General features: G+C 44.7%; 1 protein-coding gene across 4 annotated transcripts in view; it reads left to right on the top strand.

Annotated features, from left to right (window-relative positions):
* GLG1 (golgi glycoprotein 1) overlaps positions 1 to 24682 on the top strand; it is a 176672-nt gene that overhangs the window by 109627 nt on the left and 42363 nt on the right. For all 4 annotated transcript variants that reach the window (XM_073307096.2, XM_073307099.1, XM_073307098.1 and 1 more), the window contains 4 exons: positions 7051 to 7254; positions 8116 to 8187; positions 10433 to 10616; positions 13221 to 13435. In XM_073307096.2, coding sequence (XP_073163197.1) covers positions 7051 to 7254; positions 8116 to 8187; positions 10433 to 10616; positions 13221 to 13435 — 675 coding nt within the window. The remainder of the gene's footprint in view (positions 1 to 7050; positions 7255 to 8115; positions 8188 to 10432; positions 10617 to 13220; positions 13436 to 24682) is intronic.

Here is a 24682-nt window from a genome sequence, read left to right on the forward strand (position 1 = left end):
AAGCTGGCTAGATTGTCAGGCTCAACGGGTAGTGATCAATGGCTCCATGTCTAGTTGGCAGCCGGTATCAAGTGGAGTGCCCCAAGGGTCGGTCCTGGTTTTGTTCAATATCTTCATAAATGATCTGGAGGATGGTGTGGATTGCACTCTCACCAAATTTGCGGATGATACTAAACTGGGAGGAGTGGTAGATACGCTGGAGGGGAGGGATAGGATACAGAAGGACCTAGACAAATTGGAGGATTGGGCCAAAAGAAATCTGATGAGGTTCAATAAGGATAAGTGCAGGGTCCTGCACTTAGGACGGAAGAACCCAATGCACAGCTACAGACTAGGGACCGAATGGCTCGGCAGCAGTTCTGCGGAAAAGGATCTAGGGGTGACAGTGGACGAGAAGCTGGATATGAGTCAGCAGTGTGCCCTTGTTGCCAAGAAGGCCAATGGCATTTTGGGATGTATAAGTAGGGGCATAGCGAGCAGATCGAGGGACGTGATCGTTCCCCTCTATTGGACATTGGTGAGGCCTCATCTGGGGTACTGTGTCCAGTTTTGGGCCCCACACTACAAGAAGGATGTGGATAAATTGGAGAGAGTCCAGGGAAGGGCAACAAAAATGATTAGGGGTCTGGAACACATGACTTATGAGGAGAGGCTGAGGGAGCTGGGATTGTTTAGCCTGCAGAAGAGAAGAATGAGGGGGGATTTGATAGCTGCTTTCAACTACCTGAAAGGGGGTTCCAAAGAGGATGGCTCTAGACTGTTCTCAATGGTAGCAGATGACAGAACGAGGAGTAATGGTCTCAAGTTGCAGTGGGGGAGGTTTAGATTGGATATTAGGAAAAACTTTTTCACTAAGAGGGTGGTGAAACACTGGAATGCGTTACCTAGGGAGGTGGTAGAATCTCCTTCCTTAGAGGTTTTTAAGGTCAGGCTTGACAAAGCCCTGGCTGGGATGATTTAACTGGGAATTGGTCCTGCTTTGAGCAGGGGGTTGGACTAGATGACCTTCTGGGGTCCCTTCCAACCCTGATATTCTATAATTCTAAGGGTCCCATGGGCCGTAGTTTGCCCACCTCTGACCTAGTCCCTGTGTTATCTCAGAACAAGTATTTGCTGCCCCTTTCCCATTGGTGCAGCTTCCCATCTTTACTTTATGTATTTTCTCCCAATATCTGCACTGCTTCCCCCACTCCTTGGTTTCCTTTTGTCTCCTCTTCGTTCCTAGCTCACCCCAGTTCTTCTGCAACTAGAGCAGAGGTGGGCAAACTACAGCCCGCGGGCCACATCTGGCCCGCGGGACCGTCCTGCCCGGCCCTTGAGCTCCCGGCCAGGTAGGCTTGCCCCCAGCCCCTCATCCCCTGCAGCCTCAGCTCGCCATACTGCCGCAGCAGGGCTATGAACTCCTGCTGGGCAGCGCAGCAGCGTGGCTGGCTCCGACTGGGCAGCTCGACTGTTGGTGCTCTGAGCTGCATGGTAAGGGGGCAGGGCGGCGGGATTGGATAAGGGGCAGGGAGTCCCAGGGGGCAGTCAGTGGACAGGGAGCAAGAGGTGGTTGGATGGGGTGGAGTTTCTGGGGAGGGGGCAGTCAGGGGATGGGGAACAGGAGGGGTTGAATAGGCATGGGAGTCCTGGGGGGGGGCTGTCAGGGGGCCGGGGTGTGGATAGGCGACAGGGCAGTCAAGGGACAGGGAGCAGGGGAGGTTGGATAGACGGCAGTCAGGGGTCAAGGAGCAGGACGGGTTGGATGGGTTGGGGATTCTAAGGGGGAAAGAAATGGGCGGGAGCGGATGGGGGTGGGGGCCAGGCAGTTTGCGGAGGCACAATCTTCACTTTCCAGTCCTCCATACAGTTTCGGAACCCTGATGTGGCCCTCAGGCCAAAAAGTTTGCTGACCCTTGAACTAGAGCAACAGGAATTTTATGCACAAGTCAAATTTTATTCTTTAGAACCACCCAATGTCCCCCACTCCTTTGGGGTTTTTTGAAAATGAGAGGGAAAAGTAAACACCAACAGGAATTGAACATATAGGTTGAATTTTGCATAGGCCACATTTTATAGAAATCTGTTTTAGGAATGCTTTAGAGCTTTAAAACTATCCTGTGTCTGTCTGGGGGGAAAAAAGGTGTTTTAGGCATCAAGTCCAACCAAGATGGCCTTAAAAAGAGGGGAAAATTAAAGTAATACATTTCAAAACATTTCTAAAAAATGCCTTAAATGCCATATTTTAAAATGTCTCAATGCATTCCCTGGGTTGAAATGTTCTATTCCCCCTGGGGAAGATGGTTAGCCCCCTTTTTTCGATGATCTAAAGTTTCCATTTCTAACTTGGCAGGATTTCAAGATATTGGACTATAAATCTGTCTATGCGGGAATGAATTACCTGTCTGTTTTTCCCAATTTGTGGGTAGTGGGAGAGAAGAGGCATATTTTTTAGCATGTTGATATTTTTTTAAATGGCTGGAAGCTGCTGTGTATCCTTTATAATTTTGGAAATAGTTCTGGCAAAGATACATTAGCAAGCAGAGTGCTGGTGTAGGTGTATTTATTCACATGGCTCTGCACTGCAGCTAGAGCTTAATGAATAATGCAGTCATTCTGAACTCATGCCAATAATTTTTTGTCACCTTTCTGTGTGCTTCTGTCAAACTGCATTAAAAGACTATTATGGTTGCATATTTAAGTACACTAGTCAAGAAATGACTCTTCTGCATAGTCTATTTTCTTTCTAATACTATAATTACATGAGCACTATTCCTGGAGAGCAGTATATACAATTCAACATTAGAAAATCTTGTAATCTTTTCTTTCTGGTATATTAAGCTATTTTCACTCTCAGACTGAAGCAGTTAACTTGGATTTCTATATAAATTACTATAAATTTCGTGAGCATGAGCTCACGAAAGCTCATGCTCAAATAAATTGGTTAGTCTCTAAGGTGCCACAAGTACTCCTTTTCTTTTTGCGAATACAGACTAACACGGCTGTTCCTCTGAAACCTATATAAATTAAGATACTCTTCTCTATGGTATAGATTTAATGACTTAGCAACCATATTCTATAGTCAGCATTTTAAAGAAATTGGTAGCTAAAGTTAAGCTCCTGAATTGCATATTTAGGCACTGAAAGAAGTAGCTTGATTTTCAAAAGTTCCCAAGCTTCTTGCAGCTCCTAATGATTTTCATGTGAAGTCAGAGCAGCCAGGAGCTTGGCACTTAAGAAAATCAGGCTTCTTTCAGTGCCTGAATGTGCAATTCAGAGGAGCATAACTTTAGAACCAATTTTTGAAAAGCTTGGTCTATATTTTTTATCAAACAGCAGCTCAGTCTTATGCACTTATGAGGAGGTCACACAGTTAACTATTATGCTAATTTAGTTACAAACTTAGATGGCCTGTGTATGTCTGCAAACTTCCACTGTTCTGTTGTGCTGGATATGTGGCAAATTTAAAAGCAGTTTAGTATGTATTTTAAATGACTGGAATACAGTGTAATGCAGAGTATGAAAGATATATTTACCTAAGGTTGTAGAACATTTGTGAGCTAGCATGTGATCATGTATTCATGATATTATTTTACTACATAGATGCAAGTTAACTCTTTTTTTTTAGTAGGTTGTGTACACACAAATAAAATATCTTCCATCCCATTCATGTACCTAATGTGCACTGAAGTCTTTATCTGAAGTTTTAATTAAAGAAAATCCCATGGTATGAGGAAATCTTGAATAGAGTGCTCTCTAGTTCTTTTGCCTTAGGGCTAGAAACCATACCCTTCCCAGGTAGGAAAAGTTTTCGTTGTCTCATGCCCGAACAAGGAGGGTGCCCAGTCTGTAAGCTTGCAGATGAATGAGAGGATCTTTGAAGCAGAGCTTGCAGCTTGGAAGGCAGGCTGGAGCAGGGAGTTGTCAAATGCGTTTAAGCCACATTTTATGAAGTTTGTAATACTAAATGGCTCGATTGCAATGGCTGTATGTGCATCACCACGGGGATTTGAGGGAGAAGATTTGTGTCCAGCATGGTTACAGATAAATCAGTAGTGTGGGATAATATTCTGGCATGATGCCACACACTAGCAGTATTCTGTAATGGCACCTCTGAAGGCTGCTGACTCATGGCTGGAGCTCAGCTGACACATCCATCAGGTTTTTACCCAATATCCTTTTGGCCATTTTAAAAAAAAGTGGTGGCAGTTCTGGGCTTGGTGATGGTTTAAGTAACTCGTGGCTTTTGAATGCTGCTTGTGTTCCTAGTGTGCCAGTATTGGAGGCTTCCTGAGCCGGGAGAAATGTCGGAAAGGAGGGAATGATTATTGGAAGAATTATGTGGCTTTAAATAGCAATGTTACTGTTTGAAAGATTCCTGTTTTGTTCCAACCCCTGCTGCTGTCTGCTCATAGCTGTTATGGTAACACTTGCTTGACATACAGAGCGGGACTGAAGGAGATAAGGGCTCACCGTAAATGCCTGTTAGTGCAGGACACACGAGCTGCTTGATTTATCCAAGCAGTCAGATAGGGCACTACTGGACAGTTTCCCTTAGAGTAGGTGATTATCACACCAAAGCAGCCTACATTGAAGGAAAGGGGCTGATAGTTGAAAGTCCTCTGGTCATAGAACTCTTCTCAGCCAGCTGTCTTGGTCAGAGCTCCACCAGAGATGGATTCATATTTTAAGGGCTCAGACTTTCTGAAGGCCCCAGGAGTCTTGGGTACCTTTTTGTTTTAATTTTCTAAGCATGCCCAGCTGTGTGGCTGTGAAAAACTCACTGATCAACATTCTGCTGCCTACTTCAGGGGTGCTGGGCAGAAGTGACTCACCTAGTGCCATCCTATGGAAACCAGTGAGCTTCCTCAGGTTGCTTGCTATTGTTACTCATGATCCAAAGTTACATTTGGGCTCTGTTGAGCCCACTTGGCAGTGGACGTTAGCCTGGAGTTGCTTATCGTATGAGACTCAGTGCAGTGTTGGATGCTTTGACTTTCTTTCATTGGTGGAATTAGCACTGAGAATCCTAGATTGCTAAAAGCTCCTTTGTGAGTGCTTAACATCACTAATTATCAGTGACCAGAGTGAAGGCTGCATTGACAGAGCAGCTTTCTAATTCCTCCCCTCCCCCAAATATGTTCCTTTAATGTGACACTGTTGTTTGCTGTTGCCATGGTGATAAGAAGGTTGTGTCAGATTAAAGATAACTTGGCCATTTTGGTAAACTGCTCTAAGCAGTGTGTCTAAACGGTGATAATCTCCTTAAACCACATTAAAGCAAACCCAGAAGCATTGAAGGAGGCTACTCCACTGTGAACCGTCAGCACTTCAACAGTCTGTTATGATACTGTGATGAGTTGGATCACAGAAACCCCCTTTGGGACTACTACCTCTGAGCCTGTTTTCCCCGAGCTTGGGACTTCAGTGCCTTCCCTGGTTGTGCCGGACATGCTAGCCTGCTACAAACACAGACCCAGGTCTGAACCACATCCCCCACAAGCCGCAAACTTAACTGAAAACAGTTTAAGAAGTGCGCCTGTCTCCAGCACTCAGTTACCCAACTCCAAATGGGGTCCAAACCCCAAATAAATCCATTTTACCCTGTATAAAGCTTATACAGGGTAAACTCATAAAGTGTTCACCCTCTATAACGCTGATAAAGATGCACAGCTGTTTGCCCCGCCCCCAGGTATTAATACATACTCTGGATTAATTAATAAGTAAAAGGTGATTTTATTAAATACAAAAAATAGGATTTAAGTGGTTCCAAGGAATAACAGATAGAACAAAGTGAATTACCAAGCAAAATAAAATAAAACACGGAAGGCTAAGCCTAATACAGTAAGAAAGTGATTACAGATAAAATCTCACCCTCAGACATGTTCCTATAAGCTTCTTTTACAGACTATCCTCCTAGTCTGGGTCCAGTAATCACTCACACCCCTGTAGTTACTGTCCTTTGTTCCAGTTTCTTTCAGGTATCCTTTGGGGTTGGGGAGGCTACCTCTTGAGCCAGCTGAAGACAAAATGGAGAGGTTTCTAGGGGCTTAAATAGACTTTCTTTTGTGGGTGGAAACCTCTTCTCTCCTGTGAAGATCCAGCTGCAAGATGGAGTTTTGGAGTCTCATGGGCAAGTCACATGTCCATCCATGACTCAGAACTTTACCAGCTGATGCCACATTCCCAGGAAAGCTCAGATGTGGATTTGCATCTCTTAAAGTTCATTGTTAGCTTAAGTGTTTCTTGATTGGGCACTTAATGAGAATAGTCTTTTCTCAAGAAGCTGACCAACTGCTTCAGTGAGGCTACTTAAAATCAAGCAAGTACATAGCCAATATTCATAACTTTGATTACAAAAATGATACATGCATGTAAATAGGATGAATATATCCATTAGTTCATAAGCTTTGCAGAGATATGTTACATGGCATATGTAGAATAAAACATATTCCAGTCATGTCATATTTACACTCATAAGCATATTTCTATAAAGCATTATGGGGTGCAACGTCACAGATACGGTATGTGGATCATGCCACTCAAGGCTGTTGGATTACAAAGAGAGGTGGGGACTGTGAATACAGAGCAGATCGCTTTACAGTTTAGTTTTGTTTGGCCACTCCTGGCTTGGAGCCTGACGGTGGGGTACTTCTCTCTCATCTCAGTCTGAATTTGGGAGCCAACTATTTCCAGGCTTTGTGAATTGTTGCTCCTACCAACTGTATGAATGTCCGTGACCTACTGGAACAGAATGCATGTCTGCATAATTTTCAAGTCTATATTTAAATAGAGCGTCACTTAATTCTGGTGGTAGGTATCTATAAAGGGTTAAAATTGCTTGGGCTTTCTTAGCCACTTGCTAAGCCTAGTGTGGGATGTGTAAATCAGCATTATGGGCTGCTTGCGGTGCAGAATATGGATTTTTACACATTGGATACATTAAATTAGTAACCAGGCATTTTCCACATTCCCATGTGTTATGAAATATTTGTTCTTGTCTTCTGCTTGTAAATAATGGACCACAAATCCTGTTGGTAAAGGTCTTGATGCAATCTTTTTGTTGTGTAGGATGCGCACTCACAAGGAGAGGTGGTGGCCTGCCTGGAGAAAGGGCTGGTAAAGGAGGCAGAGGAGAGTGATCCCAGAATTCAGGTTTCTGATGTGTGTAAGAAAGCAATTCTTCGTGTGGCTGAACTCTCCTCTGATGACTTCCACTTGGACCGACACTTGTACTTCGCATGCCGCGATGACCGGGAACGCTTCTGTGAAAATGTGAGTAGTTGGAAATATTAGTCCTTTCATCCCTTCTGTCTTATCCCACAAATCAATGCCTGAAAAGAACCAAAGGACAGAGAGGAACCAGAGCAAGATCACATAACAGCCGAAGGTATTCTGGGAACTACCTGTCAGCCTTCACACGTCCATCTTCTATGGTGAAAACTGTGCGAGAGATCAACCACATTAGGCAGCCTTTGGTTACTACTCTGTTCCACCGTCAATAGCATATGATCTCTGTTAAGCATCTCATTTTTATCAGTCCTTTGAGTGGCTGGAAACAAGTTGTCAGGTTTTTTTTTATCTCTGTGGTTTGAGTAGCAGATTTTCTTGCTTTTCTAAGCCTTTAGTTTAGCACTTTTGGCACCGGGAACTCCTATGAGCTCTTATGAAAAGTACATTTTGATCTCATTGTGTGGTTTTAGAGTGGACAGGAGGGGAGAATCTCTGGATTACTCCAATTCTTGTCATGATGTTGAATTAACGGCAGCAGAAACATCATAGGCTCTGCTAATGGAGAAGTGGCATGGAGTGATGCAGCAGGAAAGCAGACCTATTGCTTTGTTCTGGTTCTCTTGCATTAATTGAAAAGGTATTTTCTCAGCGAAAAGATGGCAGAACCCAGGAGCCAGAGTAAGGAAACTCAGCTGAAATATTTTCCTTTACAAAAAAACACCTTCAATTCTGTGCTATGTTTAAGAAATGTTAGTGATTTATTCCCATAATGTACATGAACACTACTTAATTAGTTTAAAAGTAGGTCTTTGGTACAATAGCACAATTCTATTGGATTTTGATTAGCAAGAGGGTAAGCTGTAAACTATCCTAAATGACCAGTGTTGTTGTTCTGTTTCACAGACTCAGGCTGGGGAAGGCCGGGTTTACAAGTGCCTTTTTAACCACAAGTTTGAAGAATCTATGAGTGAAAAGGTAGGTATCTATTTCAGGTGGGCAAATCCTTTACTCATTGATCATCCATCCAGCTAACTGACCCTCTGTCTTGTTCATCCCTATCCCCAGTATTACTAAATTTACAGTAACTCACTATTAAGCTGGCCAGACAGATATGGATCCTTGAATAACTTTGAACAGATGCCTTTAAATTGGGACATTCATGCTTCCAGCATGGTATGGATTGGTTACTCTTGTTTAGTTATGGGAGTGCTACGTTTGGTATATAAAGCACTAAGGATATACAACTGTAGTCCTTCTACCAAGCCAGGGAAAGCAAAGGTCAGGAAATTCAGGGATCTTGACAAGTAAAGCTATCTCTCCTGTTCTTTGGGTGGCTATTCCTACTTTAAACGTTGAATGGTGATGTTGCTATTTATCCCTTAAGTCCTAGATAAATGGTGTTGCTTTTGTGTGTAAAACAAATTGTTTTGATGTATCTCTCGATATAGGGATTGCATATTAAACCTATCGCTTTGTCACCAGGCTACTCATCAAGGGCTGTTTTTAGCAAATTTGTGGAAATGATGCATTGTCTGTGGTAACTGCAGTTTTCTAAATTTCTCTATAGAGTTTAATAGGAATTGTAACAAATTGACTTAATCTCACAGATGTGCCAGACTGGAGTCCAAAACCTTTTCCGTCTGTATCTATATTTTCACCTTGTTTAATGGCACAGGAACATAAATGCAAGCAATACAGGAGTAATTCAGTCTGGATGCTGTGCAGTTTGCTGCCATCAAGTAGCATCCTTGGGACACTCGATCCAGAATAGTGCAGTAAAGGAGCCTCATGACGGGTGAATGTGAGCTGTGCGGGAAGCAAGGGGAAAGGATCTTTATCATCCATACTAGAGGTTCTTACTTATAGTTTTAGTGGCATACATGTTTGAGAGAGAGGAACCCCTTCGACTCCCAAAGCAGCATCTTAATGATTGGGGCTAAAAAGAATTAAAGTATCTGTTGTCTGAAGGGATGGAGATGAGAGGTATCTGGGCAGACCTGCTTTGGGGCTTGCCAGAGTGAATGAGCCTGTGATGAGATACCTGGAGGCAATGTACTCATTGCATTTTCTTCAGATGTTTTAACTATCTAACAGTTCAGTTAAAATGAGCCGAAATCAAAACTGTAGGAGTAGTGCCTGCTTTTAAGAATGGCTCCAGCTAAGCTTCATTTCTCACGAGTATTTTAGACTCCAAGTGGCTGCCACTTTTTCCTAAGTATATTTGGCCTTTTTAGAGGCAGTGGCTTTTTGTGGCATGATAAGCACTGCTGCAGATAGGAGCTTATGAGCTCAGCACGGTGAGAAATAGAAAAGCATTTTCATACCCTCCCGGCATGTGCATATATCCAAAGCAGCAGTGAACTTTTACAAGCTTCAGAGCTGACAACCTGCACTCTCGCAGCCCGAGGTGCTGGTTCTAAGAGTACATGATGTATGTATTGAGTGGCAACAGACTCATGGCCTGGAGCTCAACCCTGTGTGCTCCCTTTTGGTCAGCTGTGGCGCTGCAGTGGAGACCTGCCTCACATCCCCTTCACCTGGCTTATAAACAAATGCAGACAAATTCTTTTTAATCAAAGAGCACCCCTTTTCCAAAGGTCTTGTTTATTAACTAGAGCCATAAATATAAGCAGGAGACTCTCTTCTTTCTTGAGTCTGTCTTTGGAAACCTTCTGGGTTCCTCCTTTGGGTTACTCTTTTCACGGCTTCCTTAAGCAGGAATCCCCAGCTTTCCTCTCTAGAGCTGGGTTCTGTTAGTCAGATTTCCTGGTCCTTCCTGAGCAGGAGTCCTTAGTTCTCTTTTCTGGAGCTGAGGGGGTGTTTTCACCAGCTCTGAGGCCTTTGCCAGTCTCTGCCTCAACTGGCCGTTATTCCTTAATCAGGCTTCAGCCTTTCCTTGATGGTATCTCTGGGTGTCTTGTCTGCTGTGAGGGAGGAGGCAGCTTGTCGCCAGTTGGTTGGAGGAGAGGGGCGTCTTGCCCTGCCCTCTCTGCAAGACTCCTGGCCCCAGGCCTGTTAGAGGAAATCCTATCACTCTATCTCTAAACACCATTCATTCCTGAGACTACTTCCTTTCTCTTCACATCCCCCTTAGGTCCTTATGTTGGACCTTTCAACCCCTTAAAGGGCCACGCTATATTCGAGTGGGCTGACAAATACACCCCATGATGGTATATATTTGTATTGATAGCTCAACTGTTCTAACACTTATCTTCCTCAGTGTCGGGATGCACTGACAACCCGTCAAAAGCTGATTGCTCAAGACTATAAAGTCAGTTATTCATTGGCCAAATCCTGTAAGAGTGACCTGAAGAAGTACCGCTGTAACGTGGAGAACCTTCCCCGGTCCCGGGAAGCCAGGCTTTCCTACCTGCTGATGTGTCTAGAGTCTGCAGTGCACAGAGGTGAGAGGGGTTAGAGTTGGGTAGCGTGATTTGCTCACTTATTTGGAAACTTAACTACAATAGATTCCACTTAATAGCAATCCCAATATTAACAGCTTTTGCTTAATCGCAACATTTTGCCAGGGGCTGATCCATCCCATTGACTATAGTGTTAATGGCATTCAGATTGTGGCAACAGGCATGTTGCTTACTAAGAACTTTTTTTGGAAGAAAGGCCCTGGCCACAGTTTGCAGGGCTGCAGCCAGGGAAGAAAGCAATGGGACATGCTCAGTGCTGACTGCAGGCAGGTTTGTGTGGCTGCAGCCAGAGAGAGCCTGATTCAGTGCTTCCTTCCCTGGCTATAGGCCTATAAACCTGCCTTCCACTTATTGGCAATTTCCAGATAACAGCAACTTCTTTTGCTGGACACCAAGAGGTTGCTCATTAAGCAGAATCTGCTATTTTCAAGCTCCAGCTCATCAAAGAAAAATGGAACTGCCTACTGATGATACTTCCATCAGTGGGGTGTCCCTCATGCAACAGTACTTGATATAAAACTTTCATATGCCTAAGCTGTTAGAGATCTGGTGGATTGTTTTGTAGCTAAGGTTTAAAATAAAATCTGGCCTGTAACTCTTAATGTGTTTTGTGGAAGACCATTGCTTATTTGAATTCTTACATCATGGCAGAGATCTCAGTGTGAAGATTATCAAATGGAGAATAGTTTCTGAAGTGTGCTCAGTGATTCCTATTATATACTTTAAAATCCTTGACAATAAAATGGCTAAGTCTACTTAAATTGTTGCTGTGGAACTGAAACCTGAAACAGCTGTACTAAATCCTTCCCTCCACAGCTAATCGAAGTGATTTTCCTCTTTGCTTATATAGTAAATGTGAAATATATGTTACTTAGTATATGATATAAACCGCTAACTTAATTTATGATCAACTCACAACATGAAAGCCAAAGCTATTCACTTACTCTTTTGCCTGTTGTAAGTAGCCCATCTCCCTCAGCTAAGTTGTTTAAGTAAATTAATTTTCTTACTATACACATGTGTGTATATATATCAGCAGAGCATACTGCATCCTAGTGATACACAATGCTAATTAATGTTTTTCTGTAAATGTAGAAAGCAAAGATAATGAGTGCTGAGGCTGCCCTGGAACCCATAACTGTCCCACAGGCATTGCAGAACATAAGGGCCTATCAGAGGGTCTCAAAAAGCAGGACCATGTTACATAAACTTGGCAAAGCTGCTATAATACTGTGTACAAGTGGCGCACACAGTTACACATTCTTAACTTGTGTCTTGGAGATGTTTGAACCACTCTGCAGTGGTCTGTATCATAGAGAATCATAGAATATCAGGGCTGGAAGGGACCTCAGCAGGTCATCTAGTCCAACTCCCTGCTCAAAGCAGGACTGATCCCCCATTTTTGCCCGAGATCCCTGAATAGCCCCCTCAAGGATTGAACTCACAACCCTGGGTTTAGCAGGCCAATGCTCAAACCAGTGAGCTATCCCCCCATAGCTAGTAGGACTGCATGCTGTAACGCCTATGGCGCAATGAGGGCCAAAGTGCCGTGGCAGCCTTTATCAAAGTCTTGGCATTTATGGCCTTGAATGAGTAATTACATTTGGATTGTGTAAAAAATGTTCTACTTACTGCCTACTGTAGCGTTTTCTTTATAGGACAGGTGTGGACTGGTTGCTTCCCTGAATTCCTCAACCCTGCAGGCAGTTGCTGTGGTGTGTTTAATTTCCTCTTTGCTGATGGAACATGTTATGCACTATCTAGTCCAGAGGTGCACACATTCTAGCTCAGAAGGAACATTGCTTCACTCTCCCAGCCGTATAATTTAAGCATGACTTGGGAATTGGCAAAAATTGGAGTTGAGAGATTTCCAGTTTCAGGTTTTGGAGTCAAACTGTATAAGGGAATTCTAGAAAGGTTTCTAACATATCTTAAACTCTTTAAAGCTGAATTTCTGTTTAACTATTGTCCATTTGCTAGAAATCCAGCATGTCATTTCTGTAATGTGCCTGAACTTCATGGCCGTCTGAGTACGAGACTCTGTTGTCTCCCATGAAACCTTTCTCTCCCTAAATGGCACTTTTAACCCATCGTTTGGCCAGAATAATATTTTCCAATTACCTAAAAGTCCCTTAATTTACTGCAAGTGGCTTCGATCTCTGCAGTGAAACTGATAGCTTGAATGTGCTAAGAATAGATGATAACCTTGTAGTTCAAGGCTAGAAATCCATTGAGGGCTTCTGCTTATGGTACAAAAGCTGCTCTTGAACCATATATGCTCAAACTGGAATGTCCCTGTAAATTTTTTCCGAATAAAATATTCTATTTAAAGAACTTCCTATTCCCAGCAGTTATGTTACTATTGATTTGAAGTATTAACAGTGACTATCAGTCATAATTGTTTGTTCACTGGTTTATCGGGTGGTGTTCAGTAACTATCTATATTGCCTCACTGCTGTACAGAATGCCAGTATTGTCTCTACTCCTTCAGTGTGTGAAATACTCAATTACAATAACCTTCCTCGCACTACAGAAAGACCCCGCTAAGCATTAACACTAAATCACATCTACCTTCACTTGGCCTAGGTCGGCAGGTGAGCAGTGAGTGCCAGGGTGAAATGTTGGATTACCGGCGCATGCTAATGGAAGACTTCTCGCTGAGCCCGGAAATCATTTTGAGCTGCCGAGGGGAGATTGAACACCACTGCTCAGGGCTGCATCGGAAAGGGCGTACTTTGCATTGCCTGATGAAAGTTATACGTGGGGAGAAGGGAAACATTGGACTGAACTGCCAGCAGGCGGTAAGGAGAGGCATATGTCACTTCAGTTCCATGTTGTGTGCTCTGTAGAAGAACTGCTTACTCTAATTGATTACGTTGCTGTGAGGATTCTAATGGATGCAATCTAGCCGTACGGGGAACTAATAAAAGCTGGTGGTAGCTGTACATCCTGGTACCATGAAGCTTGACTTAGTATCCAGCAGCAGTTGAAAATTTTACTTTAAAGATCCAATTACAGTGTTGCGTTTCTTTAACTCCGCTTTAAAAATTCCAGCTGCATACTTGATCTCCAGATACTGTAGTTCTTTGAAATCATCTGGCTCTTTCCTACACACATGGTGTAGGGAAACTTCCATTTATACAAGAATATTCCACTTTTTTGTTTGCCAGAAATGCAAAAGCTCTTCACAATTTTACTTTTCACTATTCTGTTTTAGTCTTTATTTCTCCCAGCTTGAACAATGAAAATAGACTAGTCATTTTCACTTCAAGTTCTGATACGCTACAGTGCTGCAAAGTTTGGGTTGCAAGCATTTCAGGGAATATTAACTCTTCTCCAAAAGATGAGAAAAAATAACAATTTTTCTTTTGTCTTTAAGTTTTATAAAAACTCTTTTCTAAACATAAGTTTTGTTCAGATTTGACCTGACAGTAACCCTATAAATTGAACTCACTAATTCATTAATGTCTGTTTTCAAACTTATTAGTTCTGCTTAATTTTAAGTTTGTGCCTAATTTCTATTTTAATGACTATACTGCTTGTTTGTGTGGGTTGATCCTGGAAGTGGTACTGTGGAGGGCAATGACAGTTGATGACAACTGGTGTAGGGACTTCACTTCTAGTGTGATGTGGCAGTCTGGGTGAGCAGCTAAACTGTTAACTGCAATGTGTGGAAGTCACTGTAGCCATAACTCATGGCGATTGGGGAAAGTCCCGGACAACTGGAAAAAGGCTAATGTAGTGCCCATCTTTAAAAAAGGGAAGGAGGATGATCCTGGGAACTACAGGCCAGTCAGCCTCACCTCAGTCCCTGGAAAAATCATGGAGCAGGTCCTCAAGGAATCAATTCTGAAGCATTTAGAGGAGAGGAAAGTGATCAGGAACAGTCAGCATGGATTCACCAAGGGCAAGTCATGCCTGACTAATCTAATTGCCTTCTATGACGAGATAACTGGCTCTGTGGATGAGGGGAAAGCAGTGGACGTGTTGTTCCTTGACTTTAGCAAAGCTTTTGACACTGTCTCCCACAGTATTCTTGCCAGCAAGTTAAAGTAGTGTGGGCTGGATGAATGCACTATAAGGTGGATAGAAAGCTGGCTAGATTGTCGGGCTCAACGGGTAGTGATCAATGGCTCCATGTCTAGTTGGCAGCCGGTATCAAGTGGAGTGCCCCAAGGGTCAGTCCTGGGGCCGGTTTTGTTCAATATCTTCATAAATGACCTGGAAGATGGTGTGGATTGCACCCTCAGCAAGTTTGCAGATGACACTAAAGTGGGAGGAGTGGTAGATACGCTGGAGGGCAGGGATAGGATACAGAGGGACCTAGACAAATTGGAGGACTGGGCCAAAAGAAATCTGATGAGGTTCAACAAGGACAAGTGCAGAGTCCTGCACTTAGGACGGAAGAATCCCATGCACCGCTACAGACTAGGGACCGAATGGCTCGACAGCAGTTCTGCAGAAAAGGACCTAGGGGTTACAGTGGATGAGAAGCTGGATATGAGTCAACAGTGTGCCCTTGTTGCCAAGAAGGCCAGTGGCATTTTGGGATGTATAAGTAGGGGCATTGCCAGCAGATCGAGGGACGTGATCATTCCCCTCTATTGGACATTGGTGAGGCCTCATCTGGAGTACTGTGTCCAGTTTTGGGCCCCATACTACAAGAAGGATGTGGAAAAAATGGAAAACGTCCAGCGGAAGGCAACAAAAATGATTAGGGGACTGGAATACATGACTTATGAGGAGATGCTGAGGGAACTGGGATTGTTTAGTCTGCAGAAGAGAAGAATGAGGGGGGATTTGATAGCTGCTTTCAACTACCTGAAAGGGGGTTCCAAAGAGGATGGCTCTAGACTATTCTCAGTGGTAGCTGATGACAGAACAAGGAGTAATGGTCTCAGGTTGCAGTGGGGGAGGTTTAGGTTGGATATTAGGAAAAACTTTTTGACCAGGAGGGTGGTGAAACAGTGGAATGTGTTACCTGGAGAGGTGGTGGAATCTCCTTCCTTAGATATTTTTAAGGTCAGGCTTGACAAAGCCCTGGCTGGGATGATTTAGTTGGGGATTGGTCCTGCTTTTGAGCAGGGGGTTGGACTAGATGACCTCCTGAGGTCCCTTCCAACCCTGATATTCTATGATTCTATGAACCTCATTATAAACTCATTGCAAACAAAGTGTCTTGTGGCCAAACCATTTTCTTCTATTTTTATTAATAATGAAATCTAGATGAGTGTGAGCACTTGATTAAATTTTGTATATTAAGTTATATGGAGCTTTTTTGAGAGTTTATTTTGGACTCTTGAAGTTAGCAGATGCATCAGTGGAGTGATTGCATACTTTGAAATTGGATTGTCTCCTCACAATTTAGTTACTCTGGAAAGTGTCAGAGGATGGGTTTCACTTGGGGAGTAAGTCGCACGTTTTTGTAGCAGTTAAGATAAGTGTCTCATGACTTAATGTGAAGGGAATCTCCATAAGATACTATGAAAATGCAAACGTTTGGAAAAGAATGTGGGAATAATCTATGCTTTTCACTGGACTCTCTGTGGGGACTTTTCAGATCTTCTCTGATTCAACCATTGATTTTTGTGTTGCAAGCTGGCTCAGTAGCAGTGGCTGCCTATAAATCAAGTGGCCTGTGCTCTGGAGAAAATAAGCAGCAGGAGCAAACAAAAAATTAATAATGGAATTATTAATTTCCCCCTTATTTTGATGGGTGAGGGTAGAGGGATGGGGAGAATAGACTGATGCACAAATAGCTTTCTAAATGGAATGTTCATCTTATCAAGTAGTAGTGGGCACTTAAGTATCATGTGTGACTTATATAACATTTAAGTTCCCACATAGCTACATATAAACTTAAGTATCTGGATTCCTTTATTGCTGCATTATATTTCATCTGTGCAGGATATTTTGATGATTAGTGACTGCCTCAGCTATCATTATTTTTGGTCCATTCTAGTATCACACCACAATGAGCTTGCTGCTTTTGCTCTTCTGTGGATGTTAGTTAAAGCACGTCTCTAAAAAGAGAACATCACCTTGATCCCTGCTTCTAGATCGTATGCTTTGAGTATAAGAAAAACAGGACGTCATCTAGGGCTTGTCTACACTACCGCTTAAGTAGATGTAAGTTACATCGACTTAAAGAGACATCCATGTGGTGCTATGACAGCTCTTCCACAACACAGCTTCTGCCTCTCGTTGAGGTGGGGTAATTATGCTGACCTGAGGATGCTCTCCTGTTGTCAAAATACATTTTCACCAGTCACACCACGGAGACACAGCTGCATTGGTGCAGATTAGTGGGATAGTGTAGACTAGCTACTAGTTCTCAAAGGCATGGCCCTTTGAGGCACCAGTAGATGTCTCTCACAAAGATCAATGATTAATGTTTCAGTGCCTTCTAAAACCTTGCCCTTTAGTTCCTTACTGACAGCAGTCAGCGAAGGAGAGCCCTGCCCCTATTAGGGCAGAATTGTATGCTGAGCTGTTGATGCCTGTGAGGCTGGGTTTTCGGCCCCTCAGTTTGAGTTTACTCTTTGGGATGCATTGATGGCCTCTGCACTTTCTTCAGGGATATTGTTCTCTGCAGCTCCATTAACTTCGGTGCTGCACTGGTAGCTCTAGGGGCTTTATGCAGTGCCAGGTTGGCCTTTTGTTGATGTGTTGTCTCTGGTGTATGTCCTGAGTTGCAGAGAACACTAAGATCTCTTAACAATTGATGATCCTTAGGGACATTGAAAGTAGAGGATTTACAAGCTTGCTAGAGCTGAAAGCCGTTAGGCTCCCTCTCACACATTTTCTCCCACAGACCAGAGGGCAACTGGTGCAGATTTTCAGACAATATGGTCACAATGTATTACCTACATCAGAGGTGGGCAAACTATGGCCCGTGGGCCACATCTGGCCCATGGGACCGTCCTGCCCGGCCCTTGAGCTCCCAGCCGGGGAGGCTTGCCCCCGGCCCCTCCCCTTCTATCCCCCCTCCGCTGCAGCTATGCTGCCACGCAGGTAGCGGGGCTGCAAGCTCCTGCCGCTCTGAGCGGCATGGTAAGGGGGCGGCAGCAGCTCACACAGAGGTGGGGAGGTTGGGTAGCGGGTCCCAGGGGTTGGTTGGGGGCGGTTCCGGGGGGCGGTCAGGGGTTGGGGAACGGGGGGGTTGGATAGAGCGTGGGAGTCCTGAGGGGCTTGTCGAGGTGGGGATGTGGATAGGTCGGGGCAGTCAGGGTACGGGGGGGGAGGGGGTTGGATAGGGGGTGGGATCCCAGGAGGGGGGCAGTTTGGGGCAGGGGGTTCCAGTCAGGGGATGGGAAGTGGGAGGGGGTGAATAGGGGGCAGGGACCAGGCTGTTTGGGGGACATAGCATTCCCTACCCGGCCTTCCATACAAGGAGGAAGGCCCGCACCCCGATGTGGCCCTCAGGCCAGAAAGTTTGCCCATCCCTGATCTACATGGACAGGGGTTAGTCACCCCTGCTGTGTTAGGAGGCAATCAGTCTGCTATGCACTTTGCAGGGATTAAACTTTTCAGTCGATAGCTTGATTAGAAAAAATCTGGATCGTCTTGCATTCAGTCATCTGTGCAGTGTCATGACTGATATTTGTCAGGCTGCGGTCATCCATACATTGACTAGTTTGTTACAAAGCAGAACATCTGCTTCAGTGCAGGTAAAGACCCACCATGCATATCAGACCTCCTTCGTTCACACTGGGGAAAAGGGCTCCAATGGCCATCTCTGTTTGTTCTCATCCCCAGAATACTGAGGAAGAATCAACAGAATAGTCAGAACCTTAGTCACTTTGGTCTGGTCCTAACAGAGCTGGCCCTTCCAAAGTTCATCTGCCTATTTACCTCAGAGTCCAGATTTATTGTCCCAGCAGAACAGCTGGTTGTTTACTTACAAGTTTCTTCATTTGACAGCACTGCTAACAAGCTTCTATGGAAGCATGAAGGGGGTGTACCAGACCCTGAGGCCCCCTGCTGGAGACCTCTTGGCCTTACCACACCACACCCCAGGAAAGAGCAGAAGAGGTGAGTCCTCCAGGTTGCCAAGAGGAGCTCTGGGGAAGCAGCAAATCAGAAGATGCTGCAGGGAGCAGCCAATCAGAGTCCAGCAGGTTCATATAAAAGAGCTGCTGGAGTGAGCAGATTCGGTTGCTGATTGGAGCCAGGGGATCAAGGAAGATGTTCCTTGCTGACTGCAGGGACTCAGACTTCAGCCCTGAGATAAAGATGAAAGTAGTGGGTCCACGGGGAAGTGGCCCGTGGTAACACAGCGATTAAAGGGACACAGCAGGTGGCGGCTGCTTATAGGGTTGCTGAGTTGAAACCCAGATTAGGGGGCAGGCCTGTGTCCCCCCCAGCCAGCCGCTACGGAAGTGGCTTAAGCCCTGAGAAGGGAAGTAGCCCAGGAAGGAGCTGAAGACCCTGAGAGAGAGGTCAGCATTTGTGGGACTCTTGATACCACCCCAGAAGGGGATTGAACTGTAACGAGTGACTCATCTGGAGAGCTGGGGCAGTAGGCGAAGGCTCCAGGGAGGAAGCCCTGGGAGCACTGCTCCAAACCAGAGCAGGGACAGTTTGAGAGAGTGCCCAGAAGGGGCTGAGAGACTGTTTGAATCAGGGTGCTGCAATAGGCCCTGCTGGACTGGTTGAGGACTGAGCCCAGAGATAGGGCTACGGGCAGAGACTTTACAGAGGGTACTGTGGCAGGCCCTGGTGAACTACCCTGTAAGGGGTCTGTTTTGTTGGTGCGTATACAGACGGTGTGTGACTTGGCCAGAGGGCTGAGTCACTGAAGACCCACCTGAGAAGTTTAACTGCCAGCAGGGGTCACCGCAAGCAAAGCAGAGAGGTGCAGTGCAGACACACCCAGCTGACAGGGGCTCTTGCGTAAGGGGAGTGACCCTCTCACAGGAAGGATATCTTGTCTTCTCCTTGTTTGAGGAGATAAAGACAGTCCTGTTTGTCTTGAAAATCTTCCACTAGGAGGTGTTATGCTACCAGACAGATGTAGTTTAAAGGGTTGGCTTAAAGTTAGAAAGGTCTAGATCCTGATTGTGTTCATTCTTGGATTCTGGTGTTAAGGCTGTCCCTGGCTATGACTTAGGTCATGTTTCTGCCAGCCATGTCCTTGCAAAAGGAACCATGGCATTTGTCCAGCCTCCGAAACAGTTTTTAAAGGCGTTATAAACTTTTGCCTTCTTGTGTGAGCATTGTCAGATCCTAGTGTTTCACACTGTTACTAACCAAAATTATGTAAAATTTTGTAAGTTCATCCAACCAGGAGGATGGAAGCTTTACTGGCATATGGCAGCAGTGTGTCCTTCCCTGAAATCCATAGGGCTATGGAGTTCTGGTTCCACCATCTCAGATTACTATAGTCAGCCCTATATCAAGGACAGATACTGGTTTTGGGAGGGCAGTACCTCTGTCACTGTTTAACAGGGCTCCTCACCCCACCTTCTTAAGGAAAGAACTGCTAGCTACTCTTGTTGTCTCTGTAAAGCAGGCATGGGCAACTGCGGGCTGCATCTGGACCGTGAGCCATTTCAATCCAATCCTCAAGCTCCCGCTGTGGAGCAGGGTCTGGGGCTTGCCCTGCTCTGGTGCTCCAGCTGGAGATCAGGGTCGGGGGCTGCTCCATGCGGCTCCCAGAAGCAGCGGCATGTCCCCACTCCAGCTCCTACGAGTAGGGGCAGCCGGGGACTCTGCTCTGCACACTGCCCCCACCCCAAGCATTGCCCCCACAGCTCCCATTAGCCAGGAATCACGACCAATGGGAGCTGCAGGTGCAGGGCAGCATGGGGCAGCATGCAACAGAGCCGACTGGCCAAGCCTCTGTGTAGGAGCCAGAGTGGGGACATGCTGCCGCTTCTGGGAGTCACTTGAAGTAAGCGCCACCCAGAGACTGTACCCCTGAGCCATCCCCCAGCGCCTCAACCCTCTGCCCCAGCCCTGATCCCCCTCCTGCCCTCCGAACCCTTCAGTCTGAGCCCGGAGAACCCTCCTACCCCCAAACCTCTCATCCACAGTCCCACCCCAGAGCCCGCACCTGTAGACAGAGCCCTCACCCCTTCCCACACCCCAACCCCAATTTCATGAGCATTCATGGCCCACCATACAATTTCCATATCCAGATGTGACCCTTGGGCCAAAAAGTTTGCCCACCCCTGCTGTAGAGGCGATCTCATGAAAGAGAGGCAGCCCCCCACCCTTATGCTTCAGAGCTACAAACAAAGCTCTTGGGGGCAGAAAGGAACAGAGGCACAGTTAGAGCGGGGAAGATGTCTAAAAGTTTCTTCTCCATTAGAGTGGAGGTTGTAGATCTCAAGGGATATATGTATATGCCCTCTTAACAGCTAGCTGTTTCCTGGAAAGGGTCTGAGGCCAAATGGATGAGTATGTGACCCGTACAGCATCGCTCTGGTGAGTCAGTACAGTCAGAACAGGAGCTGCTGTTGACAAATGATTTCTCTTACTCTCATCACCTTTTCTGGCCTCACTTTTCTTTGGGCCCCTCTTCTCTTATTATCCCCATGAGCATGTCATCCCTTCCAGCAACAGTTATGGGCGGAGCAGTCATTCTGCTCTCAAATTCTGATGAAGCTAATTGTGAGTCAATCAGCTCCTAATTCAGCTATGACAGAGAATAAAAATTGAGCAGAACCAAGGAATTATAAAGTGCTGCTGAAGAGCAGATGGACTCAAGGGCTAGTCTAGTGTGGGGTAGAGGAGAGTTTTAGGAATGCTTTTTCGTGTTCACCACCTCTCACCAAATCATTCCCTCCCCCTCTTTCCTGTTGCCATGGCAGCTGGCTGGGCTGCTTTGACGTTTTGCACTTGGTTAAAAATCTGAATTGGGGCCCCTGGAACAGCTCCCAAAACAACATTTTAAGTAATAGTGAAACTTTAAAGCAATGTAGCCCCTTCTGAAGTGCTGCTGAGAAGTCTCACCACTGGGGATTGCAGGCAAACAAACATCAATGGAAACAGCATATCTTTTGCCCAGCCTGGTCAGCATGCTTTAAAGTCAACTGGGCAGATTAAACCATTGCTTTCATTAGCGAAGGAGATTGGGGAGTGTTGAAAGTCCTATTGTAATAACCTCTGGGTAGAGGCATTGAGGAATTTCACAGGCACACCAGTGTAAACTTTTTCAAAAGAACTGATTAACTGCCCTTGTTTTGTGTAATAGAATGTTATAACTGAAGTATTAATTTTTTCAGCTGACTTACAGAAATTTCTGCTGCACAGAGTTTCATGGTTTTCCCTGTGCGATTAGTTTTTTCTTCTCTGTGCAGATATTTCACACAGCACCATGTGGGACAGAGCTTTAAAAATAGAGAGAGAAAGCAGTAACCACAAACAGGCAAAAGGGACTCAGGAACAGATATAGTACCCACTACTGCTTTTAATTCAGGTTTCTTTAAATGCCTAAATTTCAAATTGACAATATCCTTATAATTTAACTGCCAGGAAATGCCTGGCTCAGAAGTCATTGCTATTATAAATCACGCCACCTGAATAAATGAAGAAAATATAATTATGGTTCTGGTTTTACTGTGCTTTTGACAATGCCTTTCTGGTAGTTAAAGGCCTGTATGTTAACATGTGGGAGAACTGACTTTATTCTCAGTGCTCTGATAAATTTATAATAGAGCTTAACTGCTAAAGGGGAGAGAACAAACTTCTCCTTTATGGGAACATGTGACTCTCATCATAAATGGGAGGTTCCCAGTGTCCTTTAAGTCACTGCCCTACAGCTTTGCTCTTGAAAACAACCATACAGAGTGAATTGTGACCTTTGCAATTCAGAGTGAGCAAAGTGAGTTTGATTCCAATTATGACATGTAACAGGAACATATGGATCATCTTAAAACTTGAAAGTACAGTCTTCTAAGGAGGGCATGTGGACTGTTGAGTATCACAGCAAGTGAAAAGCTAGAGCGTCTAATATGGAAACAAGACCTAAGCAGACAGCAGTGTGGTAATTCAAGACATCTCTTCTGCTCCACCTCACCCAATATGTGTTGAAATTGGCTTCTTCCACTTGCTAACAGCCAGAGTTAGCATTCTGCACACAGAGACATAAGGAAGAATATCTTGTCTGTATGCTGACTTGATACGCTCTGACCCAGACAACTATTTAATCTTCACTTGTGAGTATGTTGGAGTGATGAAAAAGTGAAACATTTTGATTTAGAAAACTATTTTATGATCCTTTTAATATGAAAAGTAATAGCTGAAATCCTGTGCTGTTGCAGGAGTGTAATTCGTTAAATCGTGGGTTTTGTTTTTTTTAAAGCCAAAACTGGCTGAAAATTTAAAAATTGGATGGTAACAGGCCATGAACCTAGCGACAATCAAACTTGGAGATGAGCTGTGGCTTCATGTAAATGAGTGAAGGTGGGTGAATCTGTGTGGTGAGCTGGAAGAGTTGCGTTGATTTATATGTGGGTTGTGTTGTACTGGGAAATTTGTGTGGATTTGTGCAGATGATGAATAAGGGGCTGTGCTTCAGTGAGAGACTGGGTGTGTTTGGTGGTGTTGTGGGTGCTGGTTATGTTGTGTGGGTGTCTTTGAAGAATTGTAGAGAGACAAGGTGGGTGAGGTAATATCTTTAATTGGACAACTTCCATTGGTGAGAGAGACAAGCTTTCAAGCCCCACAGAGGAGTTGAGCCAAGTAATCCACCATCTATGTAGTATCCTTCATATAACCAATGAAATGGTTGCATGCAAATTAGTTGTAGAGTAAGTGTGGTAATTGGCTGGGTTACCTCTGATATTATAGTTGTCTAGGACCCTTGGCGTGCCATAGATACATGCCTTGCTGTTGCATGGGTGTAATTCATAAAACTGAAAATGGCTGAGAACTTAAAATTGGATGGTAACAGACCCTATCCCAGTCATGATAGAACCTGCTGATATTCTGAATAAAAAGAGCTTTCAGCCATGCTCATAGCTGTTTCCATCGCTTCACGCCAACTCAACAAACATTCTAGACTTCAGAGTAACAATCCTGAAATCTTATATAGATAACTGGCCTGAAGCATTCTTAATGCCTTACATATGCAATGTCACTGGGGGGGAGGAGAGGAGGAAGGGCATGGGAATTCCTCTAGTACAGTGAAAAGAAAAGGAGTACTTGTGGCACCTTAGAGACTAACACATTTATTTGAGCATAAGCTTTCATGAGCTACAGCTCACTTCATCAGATGCATGCAGTGGAAAATACAGTGGGGAGATTTATATACATAGAGAACATGAAACAATGGGTGTTACCATACACACTGTAACGAGAGTGATCAGTTAAGGTGAGATATTACCAGCAGGAGAGCGGGGGGGACGGGACCTTTTATAGTGATAATCAAGGTGGGCCATTTCCAGCAGTTGACAAGAACGTCTGAGGAACAGTTGGGGGTGGAATAAACATGGGGAAATAGTTTTACTTTGTGTACAGGTTTCAGAGTAACAGCCGTGTTAGTCTGTATTCGCAAAAAGAAAAGGAGGACTTGTGGCACCTTAGAGACTAACCAATTTATTAGAGCATAAGCTTTCGTGAGCTACAGCTCACTTCCTCAGATGCATATCGTGGAAACTGCAGCAGGCTTTATATATACACAGAGAATATGAAACAATACCTATTCCCACCCCACTGTCCTGCTGGTAATAGCTTATCTAAAGTGATTTCCAGCACAAATCCAGGTTTTCTCACCCTCCACCCCCCCACACAAATTCACTCTCCTGCTGGTGATAGCCCATCCAAAGTGACAACTCTTTACACAATGTGCATGACAATCAAGCTGGGCTATTTCCTGCATAAATCCAGGTTCTCACATCCCCCCCACCCCCATACACACACAAACTCACTCTCCTGCTGGTAATAGCTCATCCAAACTGACCACTCTTCAAGTTAAAATCCAAGTTAAACCAGAACATCTGGGGGGGGGGGGTAGGAAAAAACAAGAGGAAACAGGCTACCTTGCATAATGACTTAGCCACTCCAAGTCTCTATTTAAGCCTAAATTAATAGTATCCAAT

The sequence above is a fragment of the Lepidochelys kempii genome, chromosome 12 (genome assembly GCF_965140285.1).
Source record: "Lepidochelys kempii isolate rLepKem1 chromosome 12, rLepKem1.hap1, whole genome shotgun sequence".
NCBI classification, from domain to species: domain Eukaryota; kingdom Metazoa; phylum Chordata; order Testudines; family Cheloniidae; genus Lepidochelys; species Lepidochelys kempii.